Below are 21,308 nucleotides of genomic sequence, written 5' to 3' on the forward strand. Positions count from 1 at the left end.
GTGTTAAATGCTTTGCTTTGCTTTTTCTTTTCCCAGATGGTGTTCTGCTGATGTGACAGTCACACAGCCATTTACACAACGGATTAAGATGTCAGAATAAATAACATGTGGATTCCAAAAGCTCACGACCGCACCCTCAGGTTTGTGTGTTTGTGATGTTTGAAGCTGTATAGGCACTGTCTGTGTGTGCGATTACACAATGGGATGCACTCCTCCTAAACTGGCAGCTAATATTACACCTCTGTCTGTCTGTGCGATTAGTTAAATGGTCAGTCAGTTCTCGGTTGCCACCTGGGCGGCTACCACCATAAACTTCCATAAACCAGCCGCATATCTGTGATCTGAGGTATGTGTCACCCACAGCTGAGGACAGGGCTGTTTGTAGCGTGGGTGGCGGGCTACGTCGCCTGCCTTCTCGCCACCAGAAACATGTGGACGGGGAAGTATGTGCGGAATCCACTGGCCCGATCACTGCTCATGAACATGGCCACGAGCGAGAACGACGCGACCGGCCTCGAAACACAGAAGGTATTGTAATTGATTTTATTATTTATTTTTATTTTTTTAAACTAAATTTCGTTGTATGGTACCTGTACTGTATTAATGACAATACAGACCATTCATTCATTCATACTATAGCCTAAAGTTACAATTCATTAATAAATAAAGGCGTCTTTTAAGTTCGTGAGTTTAGAATGATAAGGTTCTATCTCCGTTTAGAATGATAAGGTTCTATCTCCGTTTAGGGCAGTTCAGAGATATTGAGCGTCAAAGTTTTTACATTCCATTATGTTCTGTGAGATGGAACCTTTGTATTTTATTAATTACTAACTCAAAAATTTCAACATTTAAAAAAATAACACCACACAGGCATTAATAAACACCTATAATAATCAGATTATGTAACAAACTCAATTTTGACAAAAATGGAGATAGAACCTTATAATTCTAACGTCACGAGTTGTCTGGAAATACCAGTTCTCCATGACGCTTGTGTGGAAGAAGCAGAAAGAAAAAGCATCACTAACTAATGTCTTGGAGTATATAGGCTAATTTAGAATCTATTCACTAAGAGATAGATAGATATATCTTTATTTAGTCAGGACAGTGCACATTAATGATCAGTCACTTATACAAAGTATGGTGACAGTAAATATGCCGGATTTAGCTGTGAGCTAATTTGCATCTGTAGTCCTCATGACATAAAATTGTACAATAGATAAAAATAAATAAAAAAAACAACAAGAATAATGTGCAACATGACAACAGAATTCAATAGGACATAAAACAATGAGTATGTGACCATAGGGACATACATTGGCGCAGTAGGAAGAAAAAAAGTGCACAGGTTAAAAGTGCAAAATAAGACCGAAAATAAGGTAGAGCAATGGTAGGGAATGGTAGCTGGACAGTCTGTAGTGCAACAAGGGGAGGCCCAGAGAGAGTATGACTTTTAGACATGTGATGTCTTGTCTATGGAGAGTTTGAAACACACAGTACACACCTAACTAAAGGATGTAAAGAGTCTGTACTCTTCACCATCTGTTATGTAACATTATCAGACCCTTAGAACTTTGATTTAGGGCTAGGTTGAATTATCCATTTAAAAATGACCCTTCAGAGACAACAGTGTGGCCCCCAGTGCCTTGTGGTTATGATAGCCTTGTGCCTAACCCTAACCTGGTGTCTCTGTCCCCCAGTGGTACCTCTGCTCTCCTGACCTGCTTGGAGAGGCAGTGCGCCCGCTGTTTGTCCAGAGCCACCTGGACATGGACACCCAGACTTTCCTCAAACGCAGCATAGATAAGTCTGGTTGGATGTTCACTCAGCTCTACCACTCCTTCTTATCAACAGTCCTCAGTCCCGTCGTCTCACGCACCTCCATAAACGGGTAAGGAAAGGCCCCTCGGTCGCTCGCTCGCTCACTCCCTCCATCCTGTATTTCCTCGCTGTCTTTTTTTCTACTTGGCCTTCATATCAAAGACCTATCTGATCCACCTTTCTCACCTCCTCCTCTCACCCTCAAACTTCCATTTTGGTCACTTACCTCCCTCATCATCCTTCTCTCCCTCTTTCTCAGGTTCCTGGGTCGTGGCTCTATGTTTGTCTATTCAGCGGATCAATTTCAGCAGCTTCTCCGGATCACCCCCGAGTGGCGGGCGGAGAGACTGCTGGACCTGGGTGCTGGGGATGGGGGTGTCACAGAGGTGATGGGATCCCATTTCAGAGAGGTCTACGCCACTGAAGTCTCCCCGCCCATGAAATGGCACCTCCAGAGAAAGAATTACAAGTGAGTCCTCCTTAGGAAATCAAACGTATCGAAACCTGCCTAGAAAAACCATATTATGTTGTCTATCATGAGAATGGCTGACATTTTACTACTTTTTGTTGTACGTCAGGACACACACACACACACACACACACACACACACACACGCACGCACACACACATATATATATCTGATAACTCCATGAAACTCCATAGAAATGTCGATGTTTTTTCCTTCTCTCAGACTGTTAGGTATAGATGAGTGGCAGCAGACTGGGTTCCAGTATGACCTCATCAGCTGTCTGAACCTGTTGGACCGCTGTGACGACCCCCTGGATCTCCTCAGGAGCATCAGACGCTCTCTCGTGCCAGGCACAGGAAGACTTATCCTGGCCGCTGTATTGCCCTTCCAGCCCTACGTGGAGATAGGTCAGATGAATCTTCATGTATTAAGTGCTCTGTCTAATTTTCCTGTGTGTGATTAATGTGGTGTATGTGGACAATACAGATGTGTTTTGGTGCTACTGGTGAGGCTTCTGATACTGGTCCATATGGGATAACGGATGCCTTGTTGTGCTGTCTTCATATATGTACTATTGGCTTCATATTGACAGCCCTGTTCTTAGCTAAATCCTTTGTTTGTTATCGGTTCCAGGTGGGAAATGGCAGCGGCCCAAAGAGCACATAAAAGTGAAGGGGAAGACGTGGGAGGAACAAGTGACAAACCTGTCCAATGAGGTGTTCCGGAAGGTGGGATTCGAGGTAGAGGCGGTGACTAGGCTGCCGTATCTGTGTGAGGGGGACATGTATAAAGATTACTATATATTAGATGATGCAGTTTTTGTTCTGAAAGCTCTAGAAGAGTGAAGTCAGATATCTCTATTGAAGGTCGGCCTGAGCCGAGTGTTATGACTGTAAGTTATCTCAGTTTCCAAATGGATTGGCGTGGGCCGACCTAAATAATGCAAATACTGTACTATCATATTGTGACGTTAGAATTACAAGGTTCTATCTCCATTTTTGTCAAAATTGAGTTTTTTACATAATCTGATCCATTAGGTGTTTATTAATGCCTGTGTGGTGTTATTTTTAAAAAATTGACATTTTTTACTTAGTAATTCATAAAATACAAAGGTTCCATCTCACAAAACATAATGGAATGTACAAACTTTGACGCTCAATATCTCTGAACTACCCTAAACGGAGATGGAACCGTATAATTCTAAGCTCATGATATTTGTCAGACTGACTCTTGTGAACGAGCAGTGTGATTTATCCCTAGAGGGTCTGTGCATATAAGAGGACTTTCTTGAACTAACATGGTGCTTATGGTGGTGCAGTTTTAAAGGACAGTAGGCGATATGACGTATTCCTCATGTAAGAATCTTGTAATAATTATCTTTTTAAAATCAACTGGTGAATCTCATCCGAAGCTCAGGTAGCTCCTGTGTTTACCAACCATCTTGTGTAATACTTTTAAATGTATACTTCTACATGACTCATGTTACTGTAAAGTTGAGAGAGAAAGAGGATCTAATCTTCTCTGAAAACATATCACTGTGGAACTAGTGTGTCTGTCTGCTGTCAGGTAATGTGTAGTGTTGTAAATGTTTAATCCTAACTAATCTGATCATACTGTACATATGAACGATTTTGATCTTTATGTATTTAGTCAAGCACAGATAGTCTCACTATCATCTTCTATACATGCAAATCTATTTGCCATAATATTGACTTCATTATGTGGCTCAAGTTGTTCTCAAGCTGTCAAGTTGTTCTCAAGCTGTTACAAGTATGAATGGCAATATGAGGCCTTGGAAGTGAATACCTCCCATCTAGAATTGTCATGCATAGTTTACTTTACAATATGCCAAACAATCAGTATAATTTTTTGATAAGTAAAACTACTTCAAGAACAAATAAAACTTTTTTCTGTGACTCCTGATCTTCATATAATTAATTTTCAGTTCTTTCAGCTGATGATGAGCAGTATACATATACTGACACATCAGCGTATATATACACTAGAGGAGACAACACTAGATCATGCGTATACAAACATTTCTGAGGCTTACAAAGCCATTCCCCTGCCCCACCCGGGACAGTCTGATCACCTCTCATTGTTCCACACCTCCTCCACCCTGACTCTGAACACCGATGTCCTATAGGGCTGTGTGCTGAGCCCCCTCCTCTGCTTCCTCTTCACCCATGACTGCGTGCCTGTGCATGGCTCTAACACCATCTGTTCGGAGACAACACTACAGTGGTTGGCCTGATCAGTAACAACTACGAGTTGGCCTAAAGGGAGGAGGTTCAGCACCTCGTGGTGTGGTGTGCCGACAACAACCTGGACCTCAACACCAAAAAGACCGAGCTTATCGTGGACTACAGGAAAGCTGGGGGCTACAGACACACACCAATCTACATCAATGGGATGGAGGTGGAGTGTGGCTCCAGCTTAAAATTCCTGGCTGTCCACATCTCTGAGGACCACAGCAGCGTCTATACTTCCTGAGGAGACTGAAGAAAGCCCATCTGTCCCCTAGGATCCTGGTCAACTTCTATTGGTGCACCATTGAGAGCATTCTGACAAACATTCAGTCACAGTGTGGTATGGCAGCTGCTCTGTTTCTGACCGGAATGCCCTGCAACAGGTGGTGAAAACTGCCCGGTACATTACCGGTGCCCAAACTCCCTTTCATCGAGGGCCTCCAGCACAGGCGGTGTCTGTGGAGGGTGCAAGGCATCAGTGAGGCATCTCACCCCAGCAACGGACTGCTTGCCCTCCATCCCAGATTCAAGACCCTGGTGCTTGCCTACCGGGCAGGGACAGCCTCTGCCTACCTGCAGGCAATGGTCACCCCCCAAACCTCACTCCACTCCTCCACCTCTGCTGGCTGACTAGCCCCACCACCTCTACGCCAACGCGGCAGTCACGCTGCCCGGTCACGTCTCTTCACTACACTGGCTCCCCGCTGGTGGAACGAGCTCCCCACGGTTGTCAGAACTGCAGTCACTCCCCATCTTCCATCAGAGATTTAAGACCCATCTCTTCAGGCTACACCTTAACTACTCCTCCTGAGACATCTACTACCCCCCTGCACTGTGTCTCCAGAGACACCTGCTTTCCCCATATACTGTTTCTCCTAATATTTCTACTACCCACTTGTACTGATTCTCTAGTGTCTACTAAAGAAAGAAAAAAAGAATATCACGACGACTGCCAATGGCCACTGGCCTGAGCTGGATTACTTTTCCTGCTACGACTGGTGGATTGATGATTCACTTACTTAGTCAAATGTATTGATTGTAAGTCGCTTTGGAATAAGGCGTCTGCTAAATGCCTAAAATGTAATTGTAGAATCCCGGCAGTATCCCAGCCCCCCCTCCCAGCCTCTCCCCTCCACAAGAGGAACATTGACTCACAGTATCAGTGTGCCCTTGACCTATACCTCTACTGGCTGCACAATCTGGACTTCAATTTAGCTATTGCACTACTGCTTGTTTACACATACAATATTTATTATATTGGTCTCTAATTATACATCTTACATACAGTGGGGAAAAAAAATAATTAAAATGGAATTCAACATATTTCCATTGCAGCTATTCAAATTACATTTAGACCAGATGTTGGTATTAACTCATTAAGAAATTGTAACATTCCAATCCATCCCCCCCAAAAATCTATGTGCAATGACACCGGAAAAAAGTATTGAACACAGTAAGAAAAAGCACTTAACTAGTGTATGCCACTAATGGGTTCTCCTACCTATGCTCATTAGAATCAGCTGGGTTAGTGAGTGTTGGTGGGTAAGTACTTCCACTCTTTGAAAAAGGGTTTCCCATCTCTGAATGCAAGTAAACAAATCCTTTGTCACCATCCTTTCCTGCAAGACACATCTCATGATGGGATGGATTGTTGAGAGCACAGTAACGGCACTGGTTACTGATGGATTTCTCAACTCCTACATGTTCCTATAAGCACCATTGGGGCCATTATCCGCAAGTGGAAGGAACATCACTCGACCATCAACAGTCCACTATCTGGTTAGATGCCGAACTACATTTCTTTTTCTCAGTACTTTTTTTTTCTGTGCAATGACAATAAAGTTGAATCTAATCTAATAACGATAATAATGAGATTTGGAAAGAATGTGAATGAAGGTTAGCCTATAGATATACATGTGATTTGTGAGTGAGTGTCCATGTCCATCTTAACTGTCAATGTTTAAAAATATATACAGTACTGGCCAAAAGTTTGGACGCACCTTCTCATTCAATGCGTTTCCTTTATTTTCATGACTATTTGGTACATTGTAGATTCTCACTGAAGGCATCAAAACTATGAATGAACACATAGGAATTATGTATTTAACAATAAAGTGTGAAATAACTCTAAATATGTCTTATATTTTAGATTCCTCAAAGTAGCCACCCTTTGCTTTTTTTGTTGTTAATAAAATATATAATAATAATAATATTAAATATAATATGTGTTAATAATAATATGTTATTATATATATATATAATATTATTATTATATATTTTATTAACAACAACATTTTTTTATTTTATTAACAACAAAAAAGCAAAGGGTGGCTACTTTGAGGAATCTAACATATAAGACATATTTAGAGTTATTTCACACTTTATTGTTAAATACATAATTCCTATGTGTTCATTCATAGTTTTGATGCCTTCAGTGAGAATCTACAATGTAAATAGTCATGAAAATAAAGGAAACACATTGAATGAGAAGGTGTGTCCAAACTTTTGGCCTGTATATATATATCAGTGTGCTCTATATGTATTCATCATATTCTCAGACTAAGTGAGTTAGTTTGCAGAATGTTATTTAAATCAATTATATTGTAGTATAGTTGAACATTGGTGTATTAGGGTTAGATGTGCCCCGCCTATCATGGATGAGTCTTCGGCTGTGTTCGGAATGGCATACTCGCATACTACTCATACTAGATATGACGTAGATTTTGAGTATGCAGTGCGTTCACACTGTAGATTATGTGAAATTTGAGTATGCAAGAAATGTATACTACATTTTCGGTCGGCTGGTATTGGCATATTTATTATGAATTTAGTAAGCAGTATGCAGTATATACTAATTGAGTATGCTAGTATGCCATTTCGAACACAGCCTTCTCCTTGGTCTAAGAGCGTCAAGCGTTTTTCCCGGCTTGCATTGGGCGTTCCTCTCGCTGGCCACGTCCCCGGGCCACGTCGCGCAGCATTACTCGCCATTTTCCCATCCTTCTCCCTCACTCAACGCCTGTTTGGGTGTCTCAAGCTGCTCTTCTGGTGGTACAACTCGTACAAGGGGGGCTAGAAACGAAGACGTCTTGAAAAGTAGACCCGCGTTTATTATAGCTAAAGGCTACAATCCCGCAGAAACATGAACATTTTCAGACTCACCGGCGATCTCTCCCATCTAGCAGCCATCATCATTCTGCTGCTAAAGATATGGAAGACCAGGAGCTGTGCCGGTGAGTGAGATTTTAACAATGTTTTAATCAACCTTTATCTCTTGAATGAATCGCCAATGCCGTGTTTAGTGTTTCATCAACTGCGAATCGGGCTAGCTTATCATTCATGTGGCTTTGCTGCCCATAACAACAAGCGATCAAATCACACCAGATTGTTAGCATTTACTGCTAGCTAAGGGCGCTAGCATGGCCTAGCATCACAGCGATGATGTTCTGAATCTCAGAAGGCCGGACATTGATGCACCATTCATATGCATATGCATAATAATAATCTGCTCAATTCAGGGTCTTTTCATGTCATGAAAATGTCACGTTGTTGTTTGTTTAATATATTCTCTCTATGTCCTCTGCATGGCGCAGTTAGTTGGTCGTAGTGTTGCTTTGTAAATGTAACAACTTGACCTGGTTGCTGGGGAGAGTCTTTCCATTCATTTGTTTGCTTGCGATGTTTAACTCAGGCCAGAGGCATTAGTCAAAAAGTTGCTCTGCTGCGCACGTCATTCAGAGGGGCACCAGTGAGGGTCCCAGGGCAAACTAAACCCTGTTTAGTGTGTGTGGTATGTCATGCCTCATCATCTCCGTTGTTTTGGAAAAAAAGCCAAGCTTAACTTTGCAAATTCATGTCCCCAGCCCAGCCACACTTTCGCCTGTGTGTGTGCAGACTGACTGATGATTGGCCTGGTCTGACCTCTGACGTGGCAGGACAGTAACACAACTTGGATAAGATAGCTAAAAATAGCTGTCAAATTCAACTTGCTGGTGCTTTTAATCTTTTCATATTCGTAAGACCCTCCAAAAGACCTATTTTCAAACACTTCAGACAGACATAGTCATAGACATACACATCATGATCATCGCTCGAAGGAGCCGACATCATGTTGTTTGTATCTATTGGGTTAGGGTCAAGGGTTGGGGGTAGGCAGGGTATATCAGACTAGTCTGATGAAACAGTGCACTTCTGTTGTAGCATACACATGGTAGTTTAGTCAGTCACTGTGTTGTTACGTTATTTTGCCCTGCAGGTACCCTTCACCATCATCATAACGCATCAACTCTGTACAGCCATGGTATAATTGCTCCACTGCAAGCATTGGAGTTGAACAGTCTTGGGTCTTCTAAAGTAACATTGTTATTATTAGCATTTTGGCTAATAGTTGGTGTGAAGAGGAGGCGTGTTCGTGTTGCCACTTGTCAGTATTCCAGACAGGCATTTGAGGAGTAGATGTGAGTCTCTGCTAGTTTAGATTAGCTGCAATTAGCTGACAGACTGCAATATCACTAGCTACAGTACAGTACATGGTTTCCTGCTGTGTCCTGTTTCTCTGTGCATGTAAGGATAGCTTGGTGTCAGTGAAAGTGAAAGAGTATGGTACTCTGCTTTTCCTCAGTTCAGTGCAGCTTCTGAACGACCCTGAGAGTGAAAAGATGAGTGTACCAAATGAGTGTTGCCATGGGAAGCCTTGTGTTAAACAACACTCATTTGATTGTCATTTGCATCCCAAACCTTTTGTGTTGCACTACACATAGTATTGCATCTGCAAAGATAGGGCATCATTGTCTTATAGAGTATGAGCTTTTTCTTTACCAGAGATACTGACATAGCGCAGTGAGTTATTGTCATGTTTTAATTCCTGCTGTTATAAATGTAATGACCACAAGCACTGCTAATGTAGGTCATCCTCAGAGAGGATGCTCAAATGCACCCTCCAATGTAAGGCAATTGTAAGACATGGCTGTACCTTTGAGACGATGAGTTATAAAGAGACCATGTAATACTGTATTACAGATGGCAGGTCTTAGCTATGTTGGCTGGTGACATGGGACGTGAATTAGATTCCTAATTTTAAAGTTATACTGTACCAAGAGTCTACCAGAGCCTCAGACCAAAGTGAATAATTCCTCCGTCAAGTGCAGATGAAGAAAAGTAGACAAGGGCCGTTCTCTGGGCTTTGTGATGCTCTCGATGGGCTACAGCAAGTCGATGACATCAGACTTATGTCTGCCTTATGCACCTGTTGGTTCTCTCTCCTTTTCTAGGTATCTCTGGAAAGAGCCAGATCCTCTTCGCATTGGTGTTCACCACTCGCTACCTGGACCTGCTCACCTCCTTCATATCCCTTTATAACACCACCATGAAGGTGAGCTGCACGCGCCGGCATGCATACACTGTAGAAACATCTTGTTACTTACTTCATGTTCTGGAACATTACCCAAGAAGCACTACTGTTTGACCAAGAAACGCACCTAATCTAGAGTCATCTCCTTTATGAGTCCACACTTAAGTGACACACCTTTGTATGCCCAAGGATCATTTGTTGTAACTGCTTCATGGTTCAAGGCGATATGGCACCCAACCGTGTATTCCCGCAGAGAGATCGGTGTGAGGCTTGCCTAATAATGGGTCTGATAATGTTAGTATTGGATGCTAATGCTATTTGCAGACAGTAAAATGCACATGCAATGAATGGTATGTTGGAGTTGTGTGTGTGACAACAATAGCAACACTGCCTGTTGCTCCCGTCCACACACTCAAAAACAGTACACTAGCAGAAGACTAAATAAAAAAAATCTGAGCTGTTTTGTTTCTGGGAAGACATTTAGCCTGGTTACACGGACGGTTATATTATCGGAGCAAGATGATGATGAATGTTTTGTGTTTCAGGTCATCTACATTGGATGTGCGTACGCCACTGTGTACATGATTTATGCCAAGTTCAAGGCCACCTATGATGGTAACCATGACACCTTCAGAGTGGAGTTCCTGGTGGTCCCCGTGGGAGGACTGGCTTTCCTTGTCAACCATGACTTCTCCCCCCTTGAGGTAAGAAACCACAAACACACCCTTCAGTATGCACTCTTTAATATATAAACAATGATGATGTCATAGAGCTCGAGATGGCCAGGCCTATGTGTGCAATTCTACCCCCTCAAGGACTACTGTAGTAGTTTATGAACTCACCACTGTCTAGCAACAAACACCCTGATTTTATTATGATTTGCAATGTATATATCACTCTCCTACTCGTAACACATTCTCTCTGACGTTCTCACACCCATACCCCCTCTCTCACCTCATCCAACCACTAACCCCTTTCTCCCTCACCTCATCCATCCACTCCCCTCCCCCCCTCACCTCATCCCCTCCCCCCACGCTCGCTCACTCACACCCTTCCCCCTCCTCAGATCCTGTGGACCTTCTCCATCTACCTGGAGTCGGTGGCCATCCTGCCCCAGCTCTTCATGATCAGTAAGACAGGCGAGGCGGAGACCATCACCACCCACTACCTGTTCTTCCTGGGGCTCTACCGAGCCCTCTACCTCATCAACTGGATCTGGCGCTTCTACTTCGAGGGATTCTTTGACATGATCGCCATCGTGGCTGGTGTGGTTCAGACAATCCTCTACTGCGACTTCTTCTATCTGTATGTAACGAAAGGTGAGTTGAAGTGCCAGTCTCCTTACCAGTTTCTTGAGGATTTGGAATGAAGTAGATTGTTGATTCAATAGCGATTTTCAAAAGATATGTCACAGACTTTGTTGTCTTGAGCCAAGATGCAGGCATACATCCATTTGGATGAGTAAAAACCTTGACCAATGCACATGAGCTCACTGTTATATTAATCAGTGTTGCTCCTGTGTTAACTTTTGAACTTTGACCTCGGTGATGAAACGTCAGAGCCTGATAGCACGATATGTTAGTGTTATCTACCTTCCCAGTATGGACTTGCTGGCGATTATTGCTATTTCGACTGAGTACCTGGCTCAAGTGTTAACTAGCTATACTTTACCCCTGCACTGTATTTGACGAGGCACAAAGTCCTAAAGTCCAGTGCAGGTTGTTTGGCCTTCAGCCTCAGTTTAGTATTACTCATCAGAAAGTCTTTTACATCTGTTGTCAGATGTGAGCAGAAAATGTGCTAAGCTCGTCTGTTGGGGACGAACGTCAATAATAAACATGTCCCCTCTCTGTTTCAGTACTGAAAGGAAAGAAGCTGAGTCTGCCAGCTTAAGTGCCAAAGATCAGCGATTTGGCAGACTCGTGGCGGGGGGAGAGGGCGGCACAGGACACCGTTGCCCCCCCTCTCCCCTCTCCTCCCCCAGCCAGCGTAAGATGCCTGAGACAGAGAGCGAACGGGAACCGCAATCAGTTTGTCCTGTCCCGTCTTCTGATCAACGTCAGCGGCGTCAGAGCACAACTGAAGAGGCCACCCCACAGCCTTCGGATTTCTGTTTGACGCATCTTGCCTTACCTTTTTTATTACTCTGTATAAAGGAAGAAAAAGTAACAAAAGTTTTCTACATAAAAATGTGTACTCTCTGTATGATTTGACACACATTAGTGAATAAGAGCTGAAAACATAAATTGCCTGTGATTTGGCACTGTAAGATATTGGAGCGGACTTCTTGTGGTGGGATATTATTGACTAAACTGTTTGTAAGAGTATTTGCAATCTCAGTAAATGTACATTGTTTTCCTGAATCCCAATTAGGGGGAAATATTGTTGGAGGTGTTGGATCCCCATGGCTTTGGCTGGCAAAGTTTTTGTTTTGAGAAGTTTTTGTTTTACTTTTTATGACCCCCATGTACATTCCTGTGTAAAGAAGGCCAGTTACAGAACTGTTTCCCCCCCCATTTCTTGATCAATACTACTAGATTGTATGATGTCAATATTCTAGAACTGACAATAAAAACACATGCAAAGATGGAATTTACCTGTAACTATACAGTTGAGATATTTGTTTTTTCACTAAGGCTGCCCAGAGATGTTTTTCACTGAAACACAGTATTGAAAAACTGCCTTACCATCACCACTGCTGTAAATGGCTTTCTTCATTTGATACACATACTGATACCCCAAAATATTCATTTGGACATAGCATTATTCTTCATTTTCATTATCTTTGCCTAAGGTTTATGATGGTGTATTGCCTGTAATATACTTAACTACCTGGGTCTTTTATTACTTCAAAAAATGAAAGTGAACACTGAAAGTGTTAGAAATTAGTAAATTAATATACTGCAGGCTATTGCTGCAGAGGTTAGCTCTGGATATCAGCCACTTTGTCCTCAGACACAAGTATAGTGTTTCTGTTTCAATACACAACAATGTCAGTAGAATTGTCTACATGATGTGCATATTATTGAGCTCACTTAAAAATAGGTCTTATTGATGATCTTGGAGATGGGCATGGTCCTATAGGCATTGTTGAATTGAGTCAGATACACATCTGCCATCACCTTTTATTTCTGTGTTCATATGCAGATCATTCCAAGTTTGTTTAGGATTTTTTTTTTTTTACTGCTTTTTTGCATGATGTTGCCACCACAAATAAAGATTTTACGGAAAACATGTTTCTGGCTTCCGGACTGGATTGAATGACAAGATTTTCTTCTGTTATGAGCGAATGTTGTCATAGGCCATGTTGGCAGTTAAGTATTAGTGATTGATATATTGAATATTATTCCACACAAAAAAAGATATGAAATGAAATGATTTTCCACTTGCAGTAGTGTTACTTGGTAGTAGTGGACCTACCCTGGCAGATTAAGTCCATATTTTATTTGCTTAGGCATTTGTATTTTTGTTTTGACAATGTTGCCATACATTATGTTGCCATACATTATGAAAACATGCTTAGACACCTTATAGACACCAATTTCTTCCAGAACATTCTGAAAAGACTGGTTCAGAATGGGGAAGTGTACTGTACTAAGGCTACCTCGAGACTAGTGTTTCCCTAACTTTGCCCATGTCAGTTGCTATAAGAACACACAGTCCTTGTAGTTTCAGATGAACTTTATTTATAATTATATATCATGACATTGATGTGTGGACAATGCTTTTGCTACTTGCCATATTAAGTTCAATTTGAAGTAATACAATATGAAAGATCCTTTTATTGTCACACTGAGGTTGCTGGAATTTGTTTTCAGTAGAACATGGTGGGGACCTCTACATTCACCACATATACAGCAATGAGGACTATAATACAGTGCGGTACAACATTATATACAATTATAGTTGTATCAAATCTATTTAATCTACCAAATCTTAACATTATTTACCATTATAATTGTACCAAGCCCTAAAAACTTGTATGTTGGTATTTCTGTAGATGATCCTGTAAACGATGTCTACGACTGAAAGCTTTGTCACATTCCAAACATTTATAGGGCTTCTCCCCAGTATGCACCATCCGGTGTCTTTTCAACTCGTTACCTGTGGTAAACGCTTTCTCACAGAGGGTACAGGCATAGGGCTTTTCCTTCGTATGACTCCGCTGGTGGGTGGTGAGGTAATGGGCTTGCACAAAGCCCTTTCCACAGACCTTGCAATTGAATGGCCGTTCTCCAGTATGATATCGCGTGTGGATCTTCAGTTCAGAATTCGATTTGAAGGTCTTATCACAATCATTGTAAGTGCATGAAAAGGGTCTCTCCCCTGTGTGAATCAAATCATGCCGTATCAGTGCAGTTGGACTAAAGAACAGCTTTCCACAGTAGGAGCATGGGTAGCGTACCCCTTTGTGATGCGTGTCTACATGATGGTTCAAGGCTGTTTTTGTCCAGAAGGTTTTCTCACATTGGGTGCAAGAGAAAGGTTTCTCCGAGTCCTGAGAAACGTGACGATAAGTCATGTGTTTATCCAACACCACCTTGGACCTGAAGGCCTTCCCACACTCCCAGCAGAGGTACGGCTTCTCGCCTGTGTGTCTTCTCTCATGTATAACAAGGATGTGATACCCATTGAATCCCTTTTGACAATGGGAGCATTGGAATGGGTGATCGCCGGTGTGAGTCCTCTCGTGTCTGATGAAAGCTCCTAAATCAGAGTAGCTCTTGTGACAGTGGGTGCAGACGAATGGTCCACTGAATTCATGGACATCCTGATAGTGTTTGTTGAGGAATCTTGTCACAGTGAAGCTCTTCTCACACATGGTGCACTGAATTGGTTTGTGCTTAAGGAGGTGTACTGATAGCGCTTCTGAATTTGGGCAAACCCTCCTGCACTCAGCACAGTAGAGTGGGTTGTGGGTGAGTTTGTGCGCTTTCAGTGTTGATTTGAGCGCAAATTCCTTTCCACATTCGTCACACTTGTTGCCTTGTGTTTTCCTTTTCCTCTTTGCATTGGACTCCTCAACAGGACCTTCTTGTCGCACCTTGCAAAACTGTCTCAAGTGCCTCCTCAATCCAAAGTGAAACTTAAACTTCAACCCACAACGAGGACAACAGTGTGGGCGCTTTTCTGCGTGCGATCTCATGTGATATTTCATGTATCCCACTATAGTTTTACCACAAACTCGACAGGACCTTACGTGTTTTGGTGTTTTGGTCACACTGAGGGACGATGGGCCCTGGGGTGCGCTGGTGGATAAATCACTGTCCTTTGCTGTTGTCTGAAGAGGGACGTCACTTGCTTCCTCAATTGACTGTTTCTGGACTATACTGCAAACTGGCCCTTGGTCAATCTTATCACTAGCTGGAGGCCCGCTTTGGCTTGGAGGGGTATTCTGATAGGGACCCACACCGTCTGTGGGACCCTCACCCTCACTTGTGTGGGTTCTCATGTGCCTTTCCATTAATGCAGGACGCTGCAAGATCTTACTGCATACTGGGCATGTTCGACGGGTCAGGGATTCTTTCGCTTTCTGCGACTGCCCCACCTTGCCGAGCTTGTTAGAGTGTGACAACCCAGGTTCTGAGGCCTCACATATGATTTGTTGGTGTATCAACAGATCATTGGGACTCTGGAAGGATTTCCTACACAGAGTACATTGGTGTGCTGGCCCTTCGGTGCCATTATCCACAGGTGTTGTTGAGTTGAGTTGTACTTTACTTGACGACTCCATGTCATTTTCCTCAAGTGATGGTTTCTGGAGCGTGCTGCTGGATGTCTCTGTATCATTCTGCCCTGTAGCTGGAGAACTACTGCTCCCTCCAGAGGGAACCTCACTTCGCTTCCGACTCGCAAACAGACATGCCTCTTTGTGAGCCTTCATACTACTTCGGTGCTTGAAAGTGCCCTCACAATTACTACACTGATATGGTCGCTCACTCGAATGGGATTTCATGTGGCTCTTCATTTGTGAAGAACTACCAAAGGTCCACTCACACAATGTGCACTTAAACTGTGTTTTTTCTTGTCCCACACACAAGGTTTGCAGGTGTCCCCTCAAACCAGAACTGTTCCGGAAGCGTTTATAACACTTCAGGCACTGGTATTGGCGATTCCCTCTGTGGGTTCTCTTATGTCGAATGACATCTGCGTAACAACTGAACATCTTCCCACACAGATCACAAATGGGGTCTTGATTAGAGATCCTGCGGGTGGGAGAGGGATGTTTAGGCCCACTTTTAGAAAGCTCCGTTTTGGTTGCCTTACGTTCTTGCAACAGAAACTTCTTCATTTTCAGGCCTCTGTTTCCTCTCACTGGTCTAGAGGCCAATGGCAGTGGCATGTCGGTGATGCTAATTCTTTGCAGTTGCACTGAGGGGTTTTTGACGAGTGTCTTCATTTTGTTATCCATCATCCCTTCACTGACAGGTACAGCCATCCCATCTCCTCCGATCACCATTGTGCCACCATCTTTATTCTCACCCTCTCTCGGCCTAATCCCCACACAAGCTACTTCTTCATTTCCAGCCTGAACATCACACCCACTCGGACCTAAAACTACCGTCTGTCCATCCATAGGCTTCATGTTCACAACATGTTCCAATGTGTCACCAAATTCAGCACGTTCATGTTCTGGCTCCTCACTATTCTTCTCTAATGATTGTTTGTTGCCACAATCCTCTGTCTCACATTCCTCGTCCATGCTGCTCTCCTCTCTCTCCTCTTCATCTTTTACATCCTTACTTGTCCCACTTTCCATCTCTTTGTGCTCCGTCACTGCTGCAACTTCCACCTCATTGCTGAATGAATCCATGTAGTCATTCATGGATAACATATGTGTTTCTGATTGTGTCTGTTCGTTGGTAATCATGACCTGTTTTACAGGAGGATGACAGAGGGCTGAGAAAATGCAACCGCCATCGCTGGGAGTGTCTGAGGAGGAAAAAGGCATGTTAGCTCATTAAATACATGATGCTACAAATTAAATTAAACATGACATGTATCTACTTAAAGGATTACCTACCATCATCATCATCAAGCTGGCTGAGGTCTCTGTGGCACTGAAGCAGGGTTTTTAGCTGCTGAGAGTGAGACACGGGCGCCACACATTCTTCCAGAACCGAAGGCACATTGCTGAGCAGGGAGGCAACCTGAGATGGAACACAATGATTAGATTAGAAGCAATGCCCGTGTGTATGAGTCCAAAATAAGCCAATGGTAAATGCAATACATTTAGCGATGCTCTATAAATAGTTCTGAACTTCGAAATTGTATTCTAATGTCAGTACTTGTTGGAGGTTGTGTTGTGGAAGGAGCTTTTCAAGTCGTGAGAGGAACTGCCACATGATTGTCTCTATTGCTGTGTCATAGCCGGGGCCAAATGTTATAGGGAAAACGTCCTGAAAGAGAATAATAAAAAGAAAAAGGCAATGAGATTGTTTTCTAACAGTGTTGTTCACCCAAAACAGAATAGGAACAGACCTCTGTCATGTCCCTGTTTCAGAACAGTGCATCCTGGTTATTGTTGTGCATGCACTCACCTGAAAGAAATGTTGCTTCTCTTCTGGGTCCTTCAACAGGGTTTGAATCAGACTTAAGAACTTTGATTCAAATAATTCCACATCTGCATCACTATCCTGAAACACAGCACATAGCACGCGCACACACACACACACACACACACACACACACACACACACACACACACATTATCAGCTGCTTGAATAGAACTGACAGCTCTCAGAACCGCTATTATAATATAAAGTGTCAGTGAACTCACCGCTGTCCTACAGAGAGCTGTGAGGGTCTTCATCCTGTCCAGGTGTGACTGAACGTTCTGGAGGTCTGCAGTTGAATCGGAGCGACACAACTCCAGAATCAGCTGCAAATCAAGCCAAATGTTAGTGATGATGACACATGAAACACAGCCTGGTGGCCTTGGCTATCTTTGTGACCACAATATTTACTAGACTATGTGGGCTTTTAGGTAAATACAGCAGAAAGATCTAAATAAGTCCAACCAATATGTTGTTGCTATTATATTCCAAATCATTGTTTCTCCGAATCTATCTTCTCTCCTCTCCATCCCTCTTTCTCTCTCACCCGTGCTCGAAGGCCCAGACTGAGTTGAGCCCTCTGTCTGTGGCTCAAAAGTTCCGGGACAATCTCAGTGACCATGGTGACAAACTCCTCCAACGTCCCATAGTCCATCACTACTCTCTCCTGGATGGTTTGCCAGATGGCTGCTGACGCCAGCCACAGCGGAGGGACCAAGAGGCGCAGACAGGGGAGAGGGAAAGGGAGACCTAAAACATACATGAATGAATGAATGAATGGTCTTTATTGTCATTAATACAGTACAGGTACCATACAACGAAATTTGTGAGGGGGGGCTCCCCTGGTGCTAGGAATAAAATACTAAAAACAAGAAGGGAAAAGAGCTGGTTTACATAAATAAAGGCTACGGTATATACACTATCCACTATACTATACAAATAAAACACTGTGCTGTACTCTATACTATGCTATACATATCCTAACATTTCCTATCTCTGAACCTTATGTACCCGAGGGTTGTCATATTGCACATAGTATTATTGCACATTCATTTAAAGTGTCGCAGTTTGCAGGTTTGAAATGTTCACAGTTGTGTTTCAGTATTGCACTTGATTACAATCTAGTAGCTGCCATCAAATTGTCTAGATTGTCCAGGGCCTAGAACCTAGGTCTTTGCTGTGTTCAGGGCCTAGAACCTACAATTTGAGTTAATGATAAAACGGTTGTACACACACTGATCAAAATATGGTAATTTGGTATATGTCCAACACACGCAAACACGTATCTATCATGTGATCATTTTCGCGCCCAGAAAGCAAGACGTTAGTTAGGCTAAGTACAACAAAGTTAAGTCATGTTCTCACCCTTTCTCTCGTTCATTATTCCTTCTTGCATCTCGAGTGTCTCTGTAGCCATCTGAAACCTGTAGCTTAGACGGAATAGTCCGTTTTAGCCGTGTTAAGTTAACTATGTTAACCGGTCCAAACCGCTTAGCTGTTTGCTTTTAGCGCTTGGCTAGTAGCACTTAGCTAGATTCAGGTATTAACCGGAAGAAAGTCTATAGCTGGTCCCACTATGTACAATCCTCCCACGTGGAACTGTTACCACGATGCAAGGTTCCACACGACGCCCACACTAAATTCTCTTTTCTGAAGGAGACCCAAAAACTACCTTAGCCTTTAATTCTTTTTTAACTTTCTTTTTATTGAGATGTTACAGATATACAAAAATAATACTTTTCAGTTTTGGTTTGTTTTTTCACAAAACACGAACATGTCCCAACCCCCCACCCCACAAAATCCCAAGTGGTGCATCCCAGGACGAAGGATATAAATAAATAACAATAAATAATAATAATAATAATAATAACAGTGGTGATAGGTAATGAAGACAGTACAGGTATAGATAAGTAAACAAAGAAATAAAGAAAAATAAAGTAAGTGTGTAAGTTTGTAAGTGAGGATAGATGAGATGGTCGTGTTGGTCTATGATATCATGTCTGTTATGATTGTAATATTATGTCCCTCTCTAGAAGCCTTTAATTCTAAGAACGATATTGTAAGAATCATTTCACACTGTCCAGCAGTGAGTATCTCATCAATGACGATACATTAGTTTAGCTGAGCTCATATAATATATTCGTTAGAGCTTTTTTTACTACCCTAGTGTTTTAATAATACACTTGCATAGACCTGTATCTGTATGTATATATTTATATGTATAACACAGTATGAATACACTTGTATAGACCTGTATCTGTATATATGAATGAGACATTATGAAAATGTTTTATTTTATTTTAAATGTGATTCAAGGAGAATGTGCTCAAGGAGAGAATATTCCCTTTCGCGGAACTCATTCTGGCCGGATTGTTGCACACTCGGACATAGTAACGAAGTGCACCATCACATCAAGCTGTTCCGAACTTCTCTTGTACACTACTTGCGAACTTCAAGTCATTGTCGTGGAAGAAACACCGCCTGATGTCAAACATGTCAATGGGAAACGGTACGATATTAATCTGAGTCATAAACTACTATAGGCGTAGAACCCGACTCCACTGCATGATACAGCTACTGTGGCTAATCTTAATCGTGACGTTAGAATTAGAAGGTTCTATCTCCATTTTTGTCAAAATTGAGTTTTTTTTAACATAATCTGATCCATTAGGTGTTTATACATGCCTGTGTGGTGTTATTTTAAAAATGTTGACATTTTTTAGTTAGTAATTCATCAAATACAAAGGTTCCATCTCACAAAACATAATGGAATGTAAAAACTTTGCCGCTCAATATCTCTGAACTGCCCTAAACGGAGCCCGTCTGCGTCCTAGCGATTCCGGGGTAGACCACGCCAACTTCTGGAATATGTAGTTTTTTTTTCTTTTTTCTTTTTCTCAAACACAAACACAATCACTGACACACAAGAATAGGCGCGCGTTCCCTACATATTCCAGAAGTTGGCGTGGTCTACCCCAACTCGGGGCGTGGTCTACCCCAACTCGGGTGGGAATCGTTAGGACGCAAACGGAGATAGAACCGTATCATTCTAAACAACATCCACTCCCATCATCGGAGATGTTCTACGAAATATCCCAAACTTCTTGGCTAGTGAAATATTTGATATTGGCTGAGAACATGTTTTCCCCCCCACACCCATTTAGCCTAATGCAATGCTATTTTCAATGTGTTGTTATACATTATTGTGATGTATTCGTTTTGATCTTCTTCATGGCTGAACTGTGTTCTATGTTCCAGGTCTCCCACTCCCTCTCCCCTCTCTCCGCCTCTGGGTCTCTCCACTGCAGCTGGCCTCAGCAGCCATCTGGCAGACCGTCCAGCAGAGAGTAGTGATGGACTATGGGATGTTGGAGGAGTTTGTTAGCATGGTCACTGAGATTGTGCCAGAGCTTCTGGGCCACAGGCAGAGGGCTCAACTTACCCTGAGTCTTCGAGCACGGGTGAGCACAAAAAAAAGAAAAAAGAACAGATGCAAGCAATCATTGCTACAAACCAGTGTGTTAGCTCTCTGGAGTGTAGACAAGTGTTAGTTAGTTTGCATTATATTCCCTATGAAAGGAATGATGGGAGGATGGGATGAACTAACGCAAATGGGACAATAAAGAGATGAACGCCAGAGCTGAGTTTCCTGTCACGTCACTAGTCCACAACGGTTTGCTCTGGTTTCAGATGATCCTTGAGCTGTGTCACTCCGAGTCCACTGCAGACCTCCAGAACATTCAGCCACACCTGGACAAAATGGAAACCCTCACAACACTCTGGGGGACGGAGGTGAGTGCATTGGGGGAAGGGTATAAACTATGGTCAACTATATTATTCAGGGGTGCTTAGGTGGCGTAGC

The 21,308-nt window shown here is 42.7% G+C and overlaps 3 protein-coding genes across 4 annotated transcripts; 2 read left to right on the top strand and 1 right to left on the bottom strand.

Moving 5' to 3' along the window:
* Positions 1–4,135, top strand: mettl9 (methyltransferase 9, His-X-His N1-histidine; the record flags this gene model as incomplete). Of its 2 annotated transcripts, XM_080541601.1 has the most annotated exons (6): positions 1–140; positions 364–528; positions 1,701–1,891; positions 2,081–2,290; positions 2,514–2,698; positions 2,925–4,135. In XM_080541601.1, 5 exons carry the CDS (start codon positions 430–432, stop codon positions 3,134–3,136), a joined length of 897 nt encoding a protein of 298 aa, XP_080397727.1. In that variant the 3' UTR covers positions 3,137–4,135. The 2 variants fall into 2 exon arrangements, with proteins under 2 accessions (XP_080397727.1, XP_080397726.1); XM_080541600.1 differs by lacking the exon at positions 1–140 and having other exon boundaries at positions 349–528.
* Positions 4,136–7,501: 3,366 nt separating this feature from the next.
* kdelr2b (KDEL endoplasmic reticulum protein retention receptor 2b) lies at positions 7,502–13,107 on the top strand. The gene is made up of 5 exons (XM_080541478.1): positions 7,502–7,773; positions 9,811–9,911; positions 10,436–10,594; positions 10,957–11,209; positions 11,749–13,107. The coding sequence occupies exons 1-5, from the start codon at positions 7,683–7,685 to the stop codon at positions 11,781–11,783; spliced, it is 639 nt and encodes a 212-aa protein (XP_080397604.1). The 5' UTR covers positions 7,502–7,682; the 3' UTR covers positions 11,784–13,107.
* A 1,217-nt stretch (positions 13,108–14,324) lies between these two features.
* On the bottom strand, positions 14,325–18,839 carry LOC308167535 (uncharacterized protein; the record flags this gene model as incomplete). The annotated part of the gene is made up of 8 exons (XM_080541952.1): positions 18,812–18,839; positions 17,994–18,196; positions 17,671–17,772; positions 17,432–17,527; positions 17,180–17,290; positions 16,915–17,041; positions 15,091–16,823; positions 14,325–14,330 (listed from the first exon to the last, which is right to left on the bottom strand). Exons 1-8 carry the CDS (start codon positions 18,825–18,827, stop codon positions 14,325–14,327), a joined length of 2,394 nt encoding a protein of 797 aa, XP_080398078.1. The 5' UTR covers positions 18,828–18,839.
* Positions 18,840–21,308: the final 2,469 nt, after the last annotated feature.

Source organism: Nansenia antarctica, assembly GCF_963989245.1.
Source record: "Nansenia antarctica genome assembly, chromosome: 11".
NCBI classification, from domain to species: Eukaryota; Metazoa; Chordata; class Actinopteri; order Argentiniformes; family Microstomatidae; genus Nansenia; species Nansenia antarctica.

Excerpts from the sequence above, each read along its gene's own strand:
- kdelr2b (XM_080541478.1), top strand. The coding sequence starts at position 7,683 with ATGAACATTTTCAGACTCACCGGCGATCTCTCCCATCTAGCAGCCATC. Across the intron at positions 7,774-9,810 it reads GAAGACCAGGAGCTGTGCCG|GTATCTCTGGAAAGAGCCAG; the intron begins GTGAGTGAGATT and ends CTCCTTTTCTAG. Across the intron at positions 11,210-11,748 it reads CTATCTGTATGTAACGAAAG|TACTGAAAGGAAAGAAGCTG; the intron begins GTGAGTTGAAGT and ends TCTCTGTTTCAG.